Source organism: Biomphalaria glabrata, chromosome 1 (assembly GCF_947242115.1).
Source record: "Biomphalaria glabrata chromosome 1, xgBioGlab47.1, whole genome shotgun sequence".
Taxonomy (NCBI): Eukaryota; Metazoa; Mollusca; class Gastropoda; family Planorbidae; genus Biomphalaria; species Biomphalaria glabrata.
This window is the reverse complement of record NC_074711.1, coordinates 55024362-55043116: the sequence shown is the minus strand read 5'-3', so window position 1 is coordinate 55043116 and position 18755 is coordinate 55024362. Positions and strand designations below refer to the sequence as shown.

General features: G+C 33.1%; 2 protein-coding genes across 14 annotated transcripts in view; one reads left to right on the top strand and one right to left on the bottom strand.

The window, feature by feature from the left end:
* Positions 1–546: 546 nt before the first annotated feature.
* LOC106079411 (nucleolar MIF4G domain-containing protein 1-like) lies at positions 547–18658 on the bottom strand. 7 transcript variants are annotated; one of them, XM_056044602.1, is made up of 15 exons: positions 18559–18658; positions 9797–9927; positions 8221–8346; positions 7509–7653; positions 7248–7394; positions 6471–6972; positions 6150–6349; positions 3983–4104; positions 3697–3790; positions 3235–3468; positions 2609–2731; positions 2373–2500; positions 2091–2255; positions 1728–1859; positions 547–1335 (listed from the first exon to the last, which is right to left on the bottom strand). In XM_056044602.1, exons 2-15 carry the CDS (start codon positions 9914–9916, stop codon positions 1060–1062), a joined length of 2514 nt encoding a protein of 837 aa, XP_055900577.1. In that variant the 5' UTR covers positions 9917–9927; positions 18559–18658; the 3' UTR covers positions 547–1059. The 7 variants fall into 7 exon arrangements, with proteins under 7 accessions (XP_055900577.1, XP_013096034.2, XP_013096031.2 ...); XM_013240580.2 differs by lacking the exon at positions 18559–18658 and adding an exon at positions 15671–15689; XM_013240577.2 differs by lacking the exon at positions 18559–18658 and adding an exon at positions 14574–14697.
* Positions 18037–18755, top strand: part of LOC106079408 (cilia- and flagella-associated protein 46-like) — a 65246-nt gene continuing 64527 nt past the window's right edge. For 4 of the 7 annotated variants that reach the window (XM_056044508.1, XM_056044516.1, XM_056044487.1 and 1 more), the window contains exon 1: positions 18050–18237. The gene's annotated coding sequence lies outside the window, so the exon portion shown is untranslated. Of the gene's footprint in view, positions 18238–18755 lie in introns of all 7 variants that reach the window. The other 3 variants (XM_056044531.1, XM_056044523.1, XM_056044498.1) reach the window with 2 other exon arrangements.

Below are 18755 nucleotides of genomic sequence, written 5' to 3'. Positions count from 1 at the left end.
AAACAATATGCTTTTAAATTTTACAAATGAAGTCTTAATTATCCTTACCTTACAATGCCAAAAGGTAACCATTTGCCTACTCACTTTCCAAATGTAATAATAGCATTAAGCCATGAACAGCACAATTTTCTATTTCTATTAGCTAGTTTTATAATACAAGGCCAGGTTTTAGAGATATAGAAAATAAGTAAAGTTTCCCTTTCAGACCTTGTGGTCTATAGGGCAGATGATGTAAAGGTCATCTGTTGCTGTGGCCTATGGATAACAAGGGTGTCATGTGGCCAGCACAACAACCAACCGCCTTTACTTTTCCCAACTAATGTCAGGTACCCTTTATAGCTAGGTGGACTCAGAGGCACTCAAAGATCCCAAAATAAAAAAATCCTAGTCTTCACCAGTTTTCAAACCCAAGACCTCAGTTCAGTAATATAGAAAACTAAAAATTTTTTTCTATATAACAATTATAATGGATAATGCTAATGAATAATGCTACTTTTGATGACATAATTATGATGATATTATTATTGAAACAAACAAAAATTAGAGTAAACATTTGAAATAATTTATTACATTTCCATCAAAAATTTATAGCACTGCCATCAAGCGAGCACAGGAAAACAATCATTTAAAAATGCATATTCCTCCAGTTAACTGAAGTTACAGTAAAATATTGGCTGCAGAAACTAATTCCAAACAAACTTGTAGTTAACTGAAGTTACAGTAAAATATTGGCTGCAGACTCATTCCAAACAAACTTGTAGTTAACTGAAGTTACAGTAAAATGTTGGCTTCAGAGACTAATTCCAAACAAACTTGTAGTTAACAAACTACAAACTTGAAGTTACAGTAAAATATTGTCTGCAGAGACTAATTCCAAACAAACTTGTAGTTAACTGAAGTTACAGTAAAATATTGGCTGCACTAATTTCAAACAAACATGTAGTTAACTGAAGTTCCAGTAAAATATTGGCTGCAGAGACTAATTCCAAACAAATGTGTTGTTAACTGAAGTTACAGTAAAATATTGGCTGCAGAGACTAATTCCAAACAAACATGTTGTTAAAGTAACATATTGGAAGTCTGATGACTGAACATTGCTGAATCTGCCTTTTCTATTCTTTCTTGTAATAAAGCACCAGCCTGACCTTTGGTTTCTTTAAAGTGTATTCTCATAAAAACTTGTAAACCTTGACGCAATGTTTTTAATTTGGGAAATGGAGCTATTCTTTCAAATATCTCATGAACACTAGTTTCATTGCACGATGTAAAGATTTCTGTCAAAATGTGAACTAACAATCTGATCATTTTCTTACTCTCCATACCAAACTCTATAACCTGGGGAAGAAAAAAAGTTATCATAAAATGGCCATCTCCCTTTTGTATTATGCAACTCTCCCAAAAAATTTACAGAAACTTAATTTTGTCTTCAAAATTCTGTTAAAATTTTTATGTGGCCAAACAAATACAATTACACATTAGGGATGGATGTCTAAGATGTCAATAAGCAAATATAGCAGCCATTGTTAGAATTAAAGTTTAACACTTTGGTTTGGAAAACTACAAATTATCTGCTTGCACTGTTACCATTACATAAAGGCATCTTTTTTAAATAGGGAAATAATAAAATCCTAAAAAAAATATATCAGCCTCCACCACTACTCAAACTCATATCAGCAAGTAATCACAAGACAATTTTTTTAAAACAAAATATATATATATGAACTTACTTTAAAAATAGAAAGTGATAAAGCTTTGGCAATAAGAAGATGTGAAATAAGACGGCTAAGTTTATTTCGAGACAACTTGTCTAATTTATCCACTTCTTTAAACTTGTCCCATATGCTAAACTGTATTGTAATCTTAAGAAAAATCAAAGAAAAAACAATAAATGTAAGTTATGAAGAACAAAATCAAATAAAAAAACAAAATATATAAGTTCATGCACACACAAATATGTAATAAACAATTTAAAATAATACACTAATAGCAATATACTAAGTTGTAAATTTATTATATTTATAAGAAAAAACTTAATAAATATATATTTTAGATTTATAAAAATAGCTGATTTAAAAAAAAAAGATAACTACCATAAATCTTCTATCAAATACACAAAATTTTTCCGCCAGGTAGCCATAAAATGGATTGTATTCTTTCTCATTCAAGCAGCAGTGTAGTAAGACATGAATTATCTCCCTCTCCTGACTGTGATTTAGTCCCATACGTATCAATCTGGCAAAAGCATCTTCATAATCCTGGTACAAGATAATGAAAAAAAAAAAAAAATTTCACTAACATTTGTTTACTTCTAGGGTGATCTTTTTAATCATTTAATCCTACAAGATTCAGTTCTAACTACATGTTTCATTTACCTCACTTGTTCCTAATATACAAAATATGTGTCTTCTGATTTCTGTGTTCATTCCTTGCTGTTTGGCCAATTTCATCATTTGTTTGCTGAATGTACCACTAAGAGATGTTTCTGTTTTAGATTTTGCTTCTAAAAAATAAATCATTGCACACAATTTTAAAATAATTGTATAAACATTTTTATACCAAGAATCATCTCAAAATCAATTTAAAATTAAAAAAACAACGCAAAAAATACCTTTAATACTATCTAATGGATCCTTGCGACCTTCCCAGGCAGAGCCAACTATCCACCACCTGCCAATTTGGTCAGCTTTAAGTAAGTCTTCCAATGAAATGTTCAGCTCATCTTCTCCCTGAACTATTGCAATCAAAACAATTAAATTCAAATCAAATCAATTCAACAAAAGATTTAAAATCTTAAGGTGACTGTAGCAAGTTTTCTGTCTTAGGTTTTAATTAGTATATGTATGATATAAAGATACTTTGCATTTCTCCAGAACCTACCAGCATAACCAGTCTGAGGGTCATATATTGCGGCTAGTTTTTAAAATATTAATTGATGTATAGTTAGAAATCTGTTTTGCATGTGGTGAGTCCTTTGATAAAGTTTTTCTATGTCTTTTATAAGCTCTATGAAACCAATGACATTCAAACTTTACTTCTACTATTGAACAATCTCTCCTCATACTTTATTAGATAGTATAAATAAGTAAATGTTTTACTGTATAAAAAAAACCCAACCAATTAAGCGAAAATAACTACTGCTTGTGACATTTGAATTCTTTTGATTTTCAATCATATCATTATACCATAAAAGTAAATAAACAAATCTCAAATATGCCACAGTTTGAATTCAGTTACCTTTAATAAAAGTTTTGATTATTTTCTTTAAATGCTCTATGTGACTAGAATCGTAGTTTGGTATTTTCCTCATGTTATTATTACGCACTGCCATAAGGATGTCTAACATGAAACGAATGCGGGACTGCATAGTGCCTCCAGAAGAACTTTCTGCTGCTCTAGCTTTGGCTTGGATATCTAGAATAACCTGCTTCAACCTCAGAGGATCATCTTTGCGAAGCTTAAAGCCTACAGCTGAAAACATTAAATTAAAAGAAAAATCTAGCCGGTATTTTAAAACTGAAAAAATAATGTTAAAATGATAATAACTAACATAATATTTAAAAACCAACATTAAAATAATAATTAATTAAAAAAAAAATTGAATAAAATAAGTTCCAGCATCTCATTCTTTAAGTTTAAGGTATTCTAATAAAAAGTGTATCTCTTAAAATTCTAAAAACAAAAAAAAAAGAAACAAACTTTTTAACAATAGGAGAAGTACTTCAATATCTCTTTCATTAAATGTTGAGACAAATTTGTCCATGATGTCAAATACTAATTTACTATGAAACAACTGCAATATAAGAGACATGAAGATACATAAGAAATATATTTAAAGACAAAATTTCCATGATGTCAAATACTAATTTACTATGAAAAGCTGCAATATAAGAGACATATATGAAAAGACATAAGAAACATACTTAAAGATGCAAGCTATATTAGCAAACACACAAACCCTGAAGACTTGATTTAAAAAACTCACCTTGAAGTTATATAAATTAGCTATGAGCAATAAAACATTTTCCATAAGCTTGCCATGGCCATAGTCAGGCTCCCGCAATAAATCATCAAATTTTTTAGCCAGCTTTTGAATAAAAAATGCACCTGAAATGAAAACATAGTAAATACTTCACAAAAAAGTTACTTCCTAAATATCATTAGTTATTATAAACTAGGGGTGCACCGGATAGTACTTTTTGATACTCGGCCGGAGCAAGATATGACCGGATAGTAAAATTTGATATTCGGCCGAAGTTGGATACCTACATGTCTTGTAAATAGCTTGTGTTGCTGAACATTTTGTATAACTGTTAAATAACATACCTATATTCATATTGATTTTTTTTTCATTTTATTTACCTTATTGTTTTAAACTCTGTTACTAATTGATGAATTAAAGCTTAACAGTATTTATCAACAAATAAGCCTATCACAAATTAATCTGTGTAACATAAGTGTGTGTATCTACAAGGCCACCAACTGTAAAGGGTGTGTGTAGGATGGTCAATGGGATATGTAAATATATATTATGCATGACTAAATGCATGACACGTAGGATGTAATTATCTTCTTTTTTGAAGCAACGTCTGTATTACATAAGATATTGAACTAGTTACTAATGTAAATCTCTCAAATGTGCAATCTGGCTCGAATAGAGGTCCCATAATTTCAGACCAACAACTGATCATCAGGCTTGTCATTTTAAGTCCAAGAACCGCTTCTGGTTCTGGCTTCAAGGGCTTAATACTGATAAGTAGCTGTTAGTTAATAGTTGAAATCTGAAACGTTGTAGGTCAATATTTATTGTTTTAGATTAATTCATTTGCGGCAAAAGAACATCAATTGTACCTATTTATAGCTTGAACCTTAAATGGTGCCGAAGCATAGATTAAATTGATGTCTGTAGGCCTGTTATTGAGATTTAGTTTTAGACCACAGTTATATAGATCTAATAGCATTAGGAAAACCAAATATAGAAGAAAAAAACTCATCCATACCCTCCCTACCCAAAAAAATAAATAGACTGATTTTAATAACCTGGTCAGATGATTTTAATAACCTGGTCAGATGGACGTTGTGGGCCTACACATGTAGTCCTATTGTAGTGTGTACACATACATACATAATAGTGTTGAGTGGTCAGGCAAAAAATAACACATTGGCATGGTCGGTCAAGCATGTAGATCTAGTATACCGTACACTAGTTACAAGTGTTTCTTAACACTCCAGCAAATCAACCGTTTTATTTATAGTGTAGTATGCTGTCTTTGTATGTTGTGTTCATCCATTCTAGGTAAACAAATGTCAACGTCTATCAATAAATTGAGTGCCAAGGGCTTAATAAATAAAATAAGGAGTAGGGGGGTGTTTAGCACTCCCTTTAAAGATAGGCCTGGTCATGTCTTTTACAAATATTCACAAATATAAATCAGACATAAATCAAACGTGGTCCATATTAAATAGGTACAAGGTGTACTTTTTACTATTCGGCCAACTATCCGGCGGTGATATTCGACCAAGCCGAATATTGCCGAATAGTGAAAAAAGTCTGAATATTTGGCAGAAGCCGGAGCTATTATCCGATGCACCCCTATTATGGACACATGATGCTTTTCATTTATTGTAACAAAGCTTAGATTCTACTTTTTCTTGATTTTCTTCTATAGGTCTAATTTTTCTTAACTTTTAAAATTAATAATCTATGCATAGCAGCGGTTCTCAACCTTTTATGCTCGGCAACCCCTTTTTACAATCCCCCACTTAGCCGCGCCCCCCCCCCCCCCCGCACACACACACACAGCAATAGAAGAATAGACAATAACAATCCATCTTTTCAATGGTCTTTGGCGACCCCTGGCAAATCGTCAATCCATTCCCAAGGGGGTCGCGACCCACAGGTTAAGAACCCCTGATGTATAGCATTGATAAATCTGAAATGAACATATTTACTGAAAGCAGCAGTTACCTACCCTTCCCCACCTTTTTTTTTACTCCCCTATTTCATTAATGTACACATTTGAAGCAAACTTTAAAAAAACAAAACAAAAAACAAACACTGAAAATCCTCATTAAATTTCATCTATTACATCTGTTAGGTTTCTTTTAGGATACATACTTCAGAATGAGAAACAAGTAGTCTAAAGACTTACCAACTTCAGATCCAATGTTACAGCTCAGAATAGTTATTAGCATAGTCAACTCTGTGACTAATCTTTCTGGACAGGCAACAGGTGTGACCACTGATTCTAGTATGATAGCAAACATTGTCTCATTCACGTCTGCTCTACTGTTATCGAGGTATAAAGCCTCTATCTGAGAACTTATGGCTTGCATGCTGCCTTCACTCACTCTAGAAGAGTTATTGTAATGATTAACAGAAAAATGGGATAATCATAATTACTTATCTTAAATGCAAATATTAGAGTTGAGTTGCTTTGCCAACCTTACACTCGATATATACTATTACTTACTTGTTTATAAGGCCTTTAAGTTTCTTGTGCAGAGCTTCATTTTGCCCGGCTGACAGAAGAAGTCTTTTGGCAGGTGGAATGTATGTCCCAGTTTCAGTAGGCTTGACAATGTTCCCTTCTCTATCCCTGAGTCTTCCATACACATCCTCTCGAAGTTCATTGTCTGCTTCTTCTCTTGGCCTTTTTCTTGAAGGTTTAGTCTCCAGTTCATCATCATCATCATCTTCGCCAGCAAGAAACTCTTCCAGCTCATCACTTTCACCTTCTTCACCTTCATCAAAATCTTCATCCTCCTCCTCCTCTTCATCATTGTCATCATCATCATCACTGAAGTTCATATTTTTTCCAGCTGTTTTACTTTGTAAATGAGTAGATGCAAATGAGACTTTTTTTGAGTCTTTCTTGGCTGGATCATTCTTCTGTTTGATAATAGGGTTAAGAGCCTTTTGTATATCTTTAGATTCATTTGATGACTTCTGATCAGCTTCATCATCATCTGACCCTAAAAAATACATTAACTCTAAAACTATGATACAACTGAAATTTGAAAAAAAAAAAAAACCTCTATAGGTTTGTTTTAATAAGATGATGTGAGAAAGATGTGATAATTTATTTAACTTACTAGTTTGTATGTATGCATACTTAATATACCTACCAGCTATATTAAGCACATAAGTATGTTATTAAAGAAAGGAGATGCTCTATAAACAAATAATTGAATAAATAATTATGAAAATTCAATAACATCTTAACTTTTATCCCACATTATCCTATTACCTGACTCTTCTTCTATTTCAGTATCCATTTTCAAATTCATTTCATTGTCAGACTCAGAATCATCATCATCATCTGATCCCTTTACGTACCCAGGAACAACATCTTCAAGTGTTTTAATTTTCTCTGAATCAGTTACATCCAAAATATCTTCTTTGTTTTAAGGAACACATGTAGAGGATTCTTCTAAACTAAACAAAATTATAATTCTACTATTTTTTCTGAAACCTTATTAAATCAAAAACATTTTGTTTTTAAAGATACAGTCCAAGCCATCTTTCATGAAAGATGATGGTAAATTCTTTACTCCTTTTTTCTTGCGAAACTTCAAATTTTTTTCTAGCTGCTTAAGCTCCTTTTCATCTTTCTGAATCGCCAACTTAAGTCCCTTAACTCTTGTATCTTCTTGCTGTAATGAAAAAGTAATTGCATATGTTAATTCAAAATACAAACTTCCTTTCACTTTCTTCCAAAAACAACAAACTTCATAAAAGGCTATTAAATACGCGTGGGTTTTTTTTTACAGCTAAAAATTCAAGTTGATTGCTTTTATACTTCCTTGGTTTATATACAATGTTTTAATTTAATTTACAAAGTAAACATCTTTTTTCAGGCTATTATGACTAAAAACACTGCTGAGTGTTGGCAAATTTCCACTTTTTGGGTTCTGATTTGACTTAAGTATTCATCTGTATAAATTGATCCACTTCAATATTTTAAGTTTATTAATTACAGAACATAAAATAATTTTAAAAAAAAAGCAAAACAATAAATGAAAAGATTGTGAATTTATGAAAGTTTTACTTTCAAATGGACAGAATAAAATCTGGTTTCAAACTCTTGCTGGTATTTAGCACAGTATTAAACATTGTCTCAAAAATTTTTTTATGATGGTATCAAATATCTCAAGGCAATTTTAGTGATAAGATCTTACATAGTACAAAAAAAATATTAAAAAAATCATTTTTTAGCATACCTCTTTCTTTGCTTCCACTTGAGCTACTTTTTTCTTTTTCTCTTTTACTTTTAGTCGTTCTTTCTTCTCTTGTTGGTTCTTTGCTTTAAATGCTGTATCTAGGTCTTTCAAATCTTTTAAACGATCCTAAAAAGAAAACACAAGGAAAGGAAGACAGCAGACAATAAATCATTAAATTTTAGCTGAACAAAAAATGAGAAGAATATATCTATGTCACTTTCATTTTTTAAAATCATAATGATATGAAAAAAATGTTAAGTAAACAACATAATCACCTAGTTATTCAAATTTGTGGCCAAGAGGCAAAAACTGATTGGCTACCTAGTAAGGGGGCGAAAGTTTAAAACACAAGTTTTAACACTCAATCTCAAAAGTTATTACTGTGTGACTTAATAAACTCATGGGTTTCTGTTTCATACTCTCACCAACACTTTGTAATATCTTCCTTGATAGGATAAGGGAGGACACTCTTGAAAGGCACCTTAAGCATTGTGGGTAGAAGCAATAATAGCTTGCACTTTGCTGATGACATAGATGTTTTGGCAGGAACAGAGGAATAGCTAACTGACTTGGTGATGTAAATAGACAAGAATTTCAAAGCATATGGCATGCAAATAAATGCAGATAAGACACACACTATGACAAATAGCACACAGGTCTTTACCATGGGCATCAGGATCAGAGATGAAAAACTAGGAAGTGTCAAAAGCTTCAAATATCAGGGAAAGGAAGGAGAAGCAGACAAAGGAAGCAATAGGTGGACAACATTAAAGAACAGGCAGGCCTATCTATCAAAGAGACTCTAATCCTGTCAAAAGACAGAGTGGAATGGAGAGAGACAGTTGAAAGATCATGTGTGATGCCCCAATGGTCTGACAGACTGGTGACAGTAAAATCATAATAATACACATACCATCAATTCTCAAATAAAAACCACAAGTCTTATTTACAATAATTGACATAATGACTTTGAGATCATTTCAGTGGATACGTCTGACATTAATATTCAGTTTCCACCATAGAACAAAAGTAGTTTAATAACCTTTTTAGATTACCATACACTGGAAATTGTTTTTTTTTTCTTAGCAAAGAAAACAATAAAAACAGGGTCCAATATGCAAGATTTCATGGAAATAAACATTAGGCTACAAGATACTTTTGAAAAGGATTTCTCCACATTTTTTTTCTATAACCATGTGTCAATAATCTCACTGTCATCCTCAAGGAATTTCCATTCATCACAAGTCACTGACTCCTCATTGAAATATTGATATTAGCAAGACTTGGTTACTTTTTATTCCTATAATATAACCTTTTTACAGATTAATTTTCATTTTAAAAAATGTTTGCTGCTTGACCCTGTCTGGTAATTATGGAGACAATATATTTGCTTGCAACTGTCTGGACATAAATTAAAAGACTTTGCTTAAAAAAAAAATCCAATTTATTTATTTTTATTAATTTAGCTGATACGGGTATTATAGTTATCAGTATCATTATTTTAGCTAAATAATATATATACCCTTAGAATTATGTAGATATATTTAATATAAGTATAATATCTTTTACAACTTACATAGTTTCGGTGAGCAAATGCATCTTTTCTGGCTTTTTTCAATTTTCTTTCTTCTTTTCGTCTTTCTTTTCGACTCATTGATTTTAAAGGTGGCATTTTTGTACGCCATGGTTTTGTCATTTTGAATAGATCTATGAGACAAGATGAGTATAAAAATATTTACTAAGATATACACTCTATGCATAGTAGTATGTATTAGCATAACAAAAATATATATTACGAGCAGATACTATGTTGCACAATGGTTGAAACCCCTTAGTATAGAGTATGCACAAACACTTTTTAGGCTCATCAATTGTAGTCTTCTTGTCTGTCTAAACAAAGCATTGCCTTTTTTAAATCCCCCATTGCATCCTATCATATAATAATGCCCACTGCACTACATATATTTTTTATCCATAAATTACTGAAAAAATACTGATTGAAACTTTGCTCTTCCCGCTAACACTTTGAAAGAAGAAACATCACTATTCACAATTTAGTCCACTCTCTATACATTAATTTTTGTTTTCAGTCATAGATCTAGGAGATACACTTTATTTAACCCATCTCCACAAACAGTTTTAACTTAAATTATACCACCCCTCTTTTTTTTAAACACACACACACTTTAAATAGGTCCTTATATTTACTGTGACAATTTTTTTATTTTTAATTTAGAATAGTTTTACTTGTAGTTCAAAATCTAGTCATTCTAAAATTCTAAAAGGGCTCAAGGTGGCCGCAACCCATAGGTTGAAAACCTTTGCTTTAAAGCCAGGCATAGTCATACTACATAGGGTCTATACTCTAGATTAAGATCTACTATCTTTAATCTCAGTATAGAATCTATGATATCTAAGTGTATCCAAATTTATATATTAATTAATTATTATATATATATATATAATAAGGATATTATTTAGAAATCTAGAATATAGATTTATAATAGATCTAGAATTCAAGATCTTTATATGTCATAGATACTCCCATGATTCATGATCATCAGAGAGTTCAATGATATAATTTATATCCATAATTCATGTCAGTGACAGCATGCCCATAGTTATACTCCTAAAATGCTAGAACGAAACGTACAAGTGATTCTTCTTGCCTAGTGCCATTAGTCATTAGAAAATGCAATGAGTTGTCTGAATCAGCCAGGAAAACCAAGACTAAGCAGAGTTTAAGTCATTGATTAACATGCAAGTCTAGATTGACACATATGAAATGCGTAGGACTAATAATCTTCTTTTTTGAAGTAAAGTTTGTAATAATAATGAAACTTAACACATAGTCGGTCATCATTCAACTCATTCAATAGTGACATTCATAATGACAGTATAATTAGAAGATCAAGATCTATATTATTTAATTTTTAATAAAATAGTTAATCTATAGACTATAGTCTCTAGGTAATCATTCGACGGTGGGGTCCCCTTTGAAGAATGCTACGCAAGTGGCAGCATCCTGTGTATCCTCACAGTGTCTAGCTAAAGTTAGATGTAGGTCATCTAGGTTCCTACACTTTGACTAGATCTAGAATTAGTAGAATTCTAGACTAGATCTATATTATTAATATTATATATATATCATTCTAGATCTAACCTATAATATTAAAATAAATATAGTTAAATATAGTCTAGTATTTACCTATGTGACAACTATGTCACTATGACTATGTGACTACAGTAACTTACGTTTATCGAACAAGTTAAACTCATTCGCCGACATTTTTTATGTTTGAATTTGTGTATCTCCGTAAAAATTAGACCTAGAAAAAAACTGATTGTATCTGTGAACTCCTCATCCATTTTTCTTAAAAAGTAGACATGTTTTATTCTATTACTACTCATAGTTAAACTTATATTTGATGTTAAAATGGGTCAGGTTGATGATTTCAAAAGCTTAAATTATCGAACACTTTTTTAGCTTTATCTTATCTTATCGAACATATTAAGAACTTATCGAACACACGAGAAGTATGGTGTTTTAAAAGTGTTATAATCTATATTTTTTTATTTATATCATTTTCTTTTTACGCCATGTCAAGAAAGACAGATTTTTAGTCATTTTCAAATGGTCCACATCGAAGGAATCTATCACTGATCAGCTCTGCTTAGAAACTGACGGTGCTAAGCCCAGTAACGCATTACCGTAGAACTTATTTAGGTCTAAGCTATTTTGAGACTTAAGGCCATTAATAAATTAAATCAAGATATTATTTATTTGAGGGAGAGTCTAATAAGCTTTGGTAGCCAATAGATAATCCCGCCTTCCCCAAGTCATTGCAGGACACAACAGTTTACTTGGTTGACCTAAAAACAAAACATACGGTACGCGGCCCTACGTAACTAGCCGCCGATCTAGCACGCTCAGTGTATGTAACAGCCCAAAAGTCAGTGCTAGATATTTTTCGATCTGGGCGGTGAGGGGGGGGGGGGTGCTGAAAAGCTATGGTAGCTTGCAAGCTGTGTTACCTATAGATGTAGATAAATCCGCCCTCCCTAAACCACCTGGTTGACCAAAAAAAAAAAAAAACGTATTTTAGAGCACGCTTAGTATTTGTCACACACACACACAAACAACATATCTATATATACTACGTATCTATCATGCCTAGTGTTTGTGACCTAATTAGCGGCTTGACCGTAGGTACTCGACTGATGGCTCCTCCCCCTTTCCTCTCAACATTGTTCTTACTGCAACTTGAACAATGTTTCAGTGAAACAATGATGTTTGTTTGTAAAATGTTTTACATGTTTCGGATGTTCCTTCAGAGTTGAAGATATTTTACTTCCTAGTCCAAACCTCCCGCAGGACGACGGGGGATGGGAGCGGGCAGGGTTTGAACCCTCGACGGTCGATAAATCCGAACGACAGTCCAGCGCACAAACCGCACGACCAGGCAGCTGTGTTCATGGCCTGGTTTACACCTGTGTGTTACGCTATCACTGACCATTTTTTTTTTTTGTTGTGTGTTAGTCTGGTGGCTGCGTTTGGATTGAGTCTTGAAATTTACGTTGTTACTTTGCACTGAAAAAGTGTGAATGTTGGACAGTGGAAGCGCGGGTAAGGGGGTGTAGGCAGAATAAGACAGTGGTTAAATGCGTTATTGTTATTATTTTGTGTATTTGTGATGTTTCAAAGGAATGTACGTCTTTGTAGCGCATTATGAGCTTTATCATACTTTATGGCAAAAAAAAAAATATATATAATTTTATAGACCCGGCGCCATACACGTCTAGATCGAGAAGCACAACTGACTCTATGTATTTGAGGCTGACGTCACATTCTAATGGTCGATCAATTATTGATGATCTCTGGATACAGTGTCTTGACTGTTTCTCTCCCCCACCCCACGACCTTTTTTTTTTTTTTTTTAACCTGCCCAAGACATTTTTATTTCAAAATACCATATATACCTCCCCCTTTGCCCTTTCGTTTTATTAATATCTCTTCACATCAAGCACATGCGCTAGGTATTGGTTTATAACACATAATTCAGAAGTTAATAGAATGGGGCAAATTCAGTAGTTAATAGAATGGGGCAAATTCAGAAGTTAATAGAATGGGGCATCTGAAAAAGAAACAACAACTGAATACATTCCACTCTGTTCCTCCCGGAGGCATAGATACTATTAGCATATCAAGCTATAATATATGTGTCATAAAATCAAGCTTTTAAAATGGGTATAATTAGTGCATATCGATGTAAATCTATTTACTGAAAAAAAATATAGCACATTTACGGTAAACCACAAATAGCTGATACAAATTGTAACATATGATTAATTTATATCTGTACTTTGCATTACATTATTTAAAAAAATAACAATTAAAAAATATATAATTTAAATATTTTGTCTTCTTTGGGTTATATCCCTTTGATGTTTATTTTTAACATTAAAATGGTGTTCGATATCTTACGAAGCTGAGATTGCTTATATAAAAACTGCTATTATCGAACACCCCCTTTTTAAACCTCAATTTTCATGTTTAGGTAACAAAGGACACTTTCAAATAAATAGTTGTAAATATTTCTCAGCCTAATTAGAAGCGTATTATATAGTTTTTTTGAGCTGAAGCATCATTAGCATTAAAAAATACCCTTAACCCGAGACTCACTCCACTCTTCCCAAGAGTTCAAAAAATGTGAAATTTTTATACCAATATTACCAATGCACTTTGAATATAAGTAAAAAAATGATCCTCGGGTGAAAATGAAACTAATTATGACTTAACTATAAAGAAATGGACGATGCACAATAAGAATGGACTAGTTTCTTTATAATCATCGAAATAAAGGAGAATTTTAAAAAATACAATGGGGTGTTTGATAAGTACCTTAAAACGAAGGTGTTCGATAGATGTAAGTTACTCTATGTCTATTAAAAAAATTATAAAATAGTAAATTATAGAATTAGATCTATAGTCTATAGTTTATAGACGTCTATTATTTAATAATTAATATTATTTACTACATCTAGATCTAGTAGTCCTAGAGACTAGACTCTGTCTTAGACGTCTTAGTGTCTAACTCTAGCGTCTTGTCTGTAGTACTAGATCTACATAGTATGATAATAATGATAGTAGTACTCTCAGTAGTCTTGACTTGGACTTGAGTAGTAGACTAGTGACTAGTAGTCTGAGTCTGATATTTATTCTAGATCTAGAGTATTCTAGAGTCACTAGAGACTACTAGAGTATAGTATGGCTTAGTTATAGATTAGTATAAAAGGCTAAATACACTATAGTTATATATTATATAGTGACAGTCTATAAGATCTAGACTGACACTAGTGACTAGAGATTCTAGAATCTAGAGATGTGTTTTCTTTTCCAACTTGAACTTCGCTGTAGACTTTAAATGTGTAAAATAGCAGGATATATGTAGAAAAAAAAAAGAATTTTTTATGACGGCCAGTGAGACCATGCAGCTAAAAATCAAAGAAGGGTTTTTCGTCAATCGTAGTCTGGGTTGTTCGTCCATCGTATTTAATCGAGACCAGTCGACGAGGAGTGGGGAAGAGGGCTGATATCTAGTCTAGTCTAGTTAATATTTATCATATAGTTTTAGAGTCTACATGTGGCTCGTGAGTTCGGAATGTTAAGCTACAAACTGGGTATGCCCATCCGTCCTTACTTCGCCAATAATCATGGGCGTAGCCAGAAGGGTGGGGGTTGGGGTACATTCCCCCCGAAATGAAATCCCCCGCCGCGGGGGGGGGGGGGGGGGCTCAATTTAGTGACTGATTTTTTGCTTTGATTTTGTTTATTTTAGGAGAGATTTTAATACTAAGCCATCATTTGCCCCAACGCAGCCAAGGGGGATTTGAGTTTAAAACCCCATACCAGGACTAGGTTTTGCAGTTAAACCCCCCTCTTCTATAGAACAAAACAAACACACACACACAAAAAATGTAAACGACAATTCCAAAATTCCAAGATCATAGCTAAAAGGGGGGGGGGGTGATTTTAAAACCCCCTTCTGTGGGGTTTGAAGCAAAAAAAACAAACAAACAACTTCTTCAATATAAAAAAAGCAATTAAATTACACACTCAAAATGCTATGAGCGGGGTTTGAAGCTATATAAGATAAACACTACTAAGATACAATAAATCTTATCTTATCATATATAATACAGACGTTACTTGCAAAAAAGATGATTACGTCCTACGCGTCGTGCATCTAGTCAGGCATGTTAACCAATGACATGAAACAGCTTATATAATTTTCTTCCATTTAATTCCTTTAAACTCGAATTTGAAACAATAAATATATACACATTATACCAAAATATAAATGACGATCAAATAGAACTAACCAACTATTTACTTTAAACTAGTGACATCTAGACCAAACTGCAACTCACTAGTAAAAACTTCAACTACCTTTCTGATAATCTCGTTTTCCAAAACTTTTATCCCCTTTCTCCCACGTTTACGCTGTTATCAGCCTTCACCTCTAGTTTTCCCGCCTTTTTGTCTTCACCTTACTCAGGCACATGGATCTGCTGATCATGTGACATCACATTCTTGCGACTAGTCTAGACATACAAGCTTAAGCGTGACAATCTGTATATATAATTCTCTACGTCGCTCAAACATGCGGGACACCACGCATGCACGCCGACTCTCTAACCTTCCTCCCGCCCCCCTGCAGCCTGCACTCGCGCCCTCCTCGTTCTCCAGGCATGCGCACACAGTCGTTTGCACAAACCCACGCCATTTGGACAAGTGTGTCTTTCAGGAAGTGTTCACCCGTCACTAAATAGCTAGCGGCGTACACTACGCCGCGGGTCGGCTAGTAGTAATTAATCTATTGTAGAAGTTGTTGTTCTCCACCTCTTCACTGTCTTCGTTGGGGCATAGCACTGGATAATAATCAAGTCAATCCTCTTCTTCTTTGTGTGGAAGAGGAATTAATATCCGCGGTCCAGGCGCCTCCCATCCAATAAGATATATACTTTAAATTAATATCTATACGCATCACGATTAATAGTTTGAGTTATTGGATATTGCTTTGAAGAACGAAAAATACAAAATTGAAACATTTCAAATGTAACTAAAATTTATGCATTATCGTAGCATCCATCGTGTACTAGGCCTACTGTAAAATAAATATTTTGTAACCATACAGATTATTTAGCAGTGATTTTCTGTTGTAAAATTATTATCTACAAAAGTGACCTGATAGTTTTAAAATAAAAATACTACATCTATTAGTTTGTGTTGTATTTTTGATAGATCTAGATTAATACACGTTACGTTACCGTGAAGAGACGAAAGCTAATCTGGTTCGGTCATATTGTAAGGCGCATGACTCACTTTCAAGAGTTATCATTCAATTGAAGGCAATTGTGGAGGGAGCACGGCGAAAGGGTCCTCCAAAGAAAAACTGGCTAGACAACGTAATAGAATGGACCATCTTCTCTTAATATCCGGCTAAGAGCAGCTGCTGACTCGCGAACTGTAACAGCACCTCTACGACGAAAGTTAAGGAATAGATATAATGATGATGGTGATATATATCTAATAAAAAAAAAGGGGGGTTGCAGACAGTGATGAAATGGAGTTAAGCTATTTTTCTTTTTATTTGAGATAAATTAAGGCTAAACTTTTAAAATCCTATTGCTATTGTTTCAGACGCTAAATAGAAATAGATATTAGATTTTATTTCATTATATTTTACTAGTCTACCGGCGGCGTAGCATACGCCGCTATTTTGCAGGGCCTGCCTTAGCCACTGCAACCAATGAGACCGCAGTGGGTCCCGCACTTTTATAGGACCCGCGCTAATTCTAGGTGTATAAATTATTAAATTAAACCATTTTATAACTAAATAACAGATTTCCCCCGGCCTCCTATCGATTTACCAGGAGCTCCTGGAAATCTCATGAAATTGCAAAATATACGAAAAAGTCCTGGAAATATCCGGAAATTATTAAAACCTTTTGAAAACTCATACAAATCTCCTGAAATATATATAGACAAAAATGGTCATTTTGGGGTGTCATTCAATATGGTAAACGCTAATCCTACGCGCGATTAAAAAAAAAACATGACATTATGCAATACCCGTAGGCCCAATTGTGGAATCTAGTGAAAGAAGCTTCTCGCACCTCAAACTAATGAAGAATAAATTAAGGTCAACATTTCTCGTAGATAGATTGAAACATTTGGTAATTCTTACTATTGAGCGTGATCACACAAGGCTCGTGTAGTAATTCTGTGCGTAGTAAAGAATGAATAAAATGCAAGATGAATATATATAATATAAACTCAGAATTTTCAATTATTATCCGTATCCCTACACGAACTGGGCCCACTCGAAATCCGTTTCGCATTTGGCCCCACAATGGTTAAGTCCGGCCCTGGTATTTAATGACGAGTGAATATATAGTACTTGTTCTCCCCCCCCCCCTTTTCTTTTTTTTTCGCCTCTAAAATTACGTGGGGTAACTCTAGTCCGTCCGACTTGCAGAAATAAAAGAGTGATCTTTCCATTACTTGGTGTCCAAACTCTTGAGCCATGAAGAGAATTATATATATATATATATATAGATAGACAGATAGATAGATGGATATAGATTTCCTAGAAAGAGCAAGCATTAATCATTAGATCTATATAGATCTAGTATAGGCCTATTACTTCAATTACAATAAATAAAATAAGCGAAATAATCCGTTTGTTGAATATAACATAACTGGGTTTTTATTATTGAAAAAACTTGGTATTTTAAAATGGTTACCCATCTTTTGCTTACCATAGTTACCTATATTATTTTCTAGCAGTTCTTTTTAGCATATCTTGTACCGGAATTATAACTACTATATAGATCTAGATCTAGATCTATGTAACGATCTATATATCTATATAGATAGATCTAGATACTATGGTAATTCTGAATAATAGCATGAATCATAAAGCTAATTAAAATAGGATTTTATGGTCAAGAGTAAGTGTCACACTCAACTCACTCACTCACTGACTCTGACTCGCCTTACCACGCCGCGGCCTTACCACATACTGACATAGATCTACTTCACATAGTATGACATAGTGACACACACACAATATCACAATGTGACACTGTATAATCAATCATTAATGTCATTGATTTGATTAGTATTAATTATAACAGAGAGTATTAGTCTTGACTCTATCTAGATCTATTCTAGACTCTAGCTATATATTCAGCTATTATCTACTAACTTAAATACTAAGAGTAAGACTAAGGTCAGTAAGGATTAAAATTAAGAGTAAAAGACTAAAGTACTGTAATGTAGTGTAGATCCAAATCTCAAGTGGAATCAGTTATAGACTTCTAATCAATTGAATGCAGTCTAAATTAACTAAATCTAAGTAAAGTAGACAACAAAACTGTAAACTGTAAAAATAGCCTAAATACCCTGTAATTTTAGTTGTCAGTTTGTGTGTTAGAGGGCTATTATTAAGCATTATTTATTATTTTAT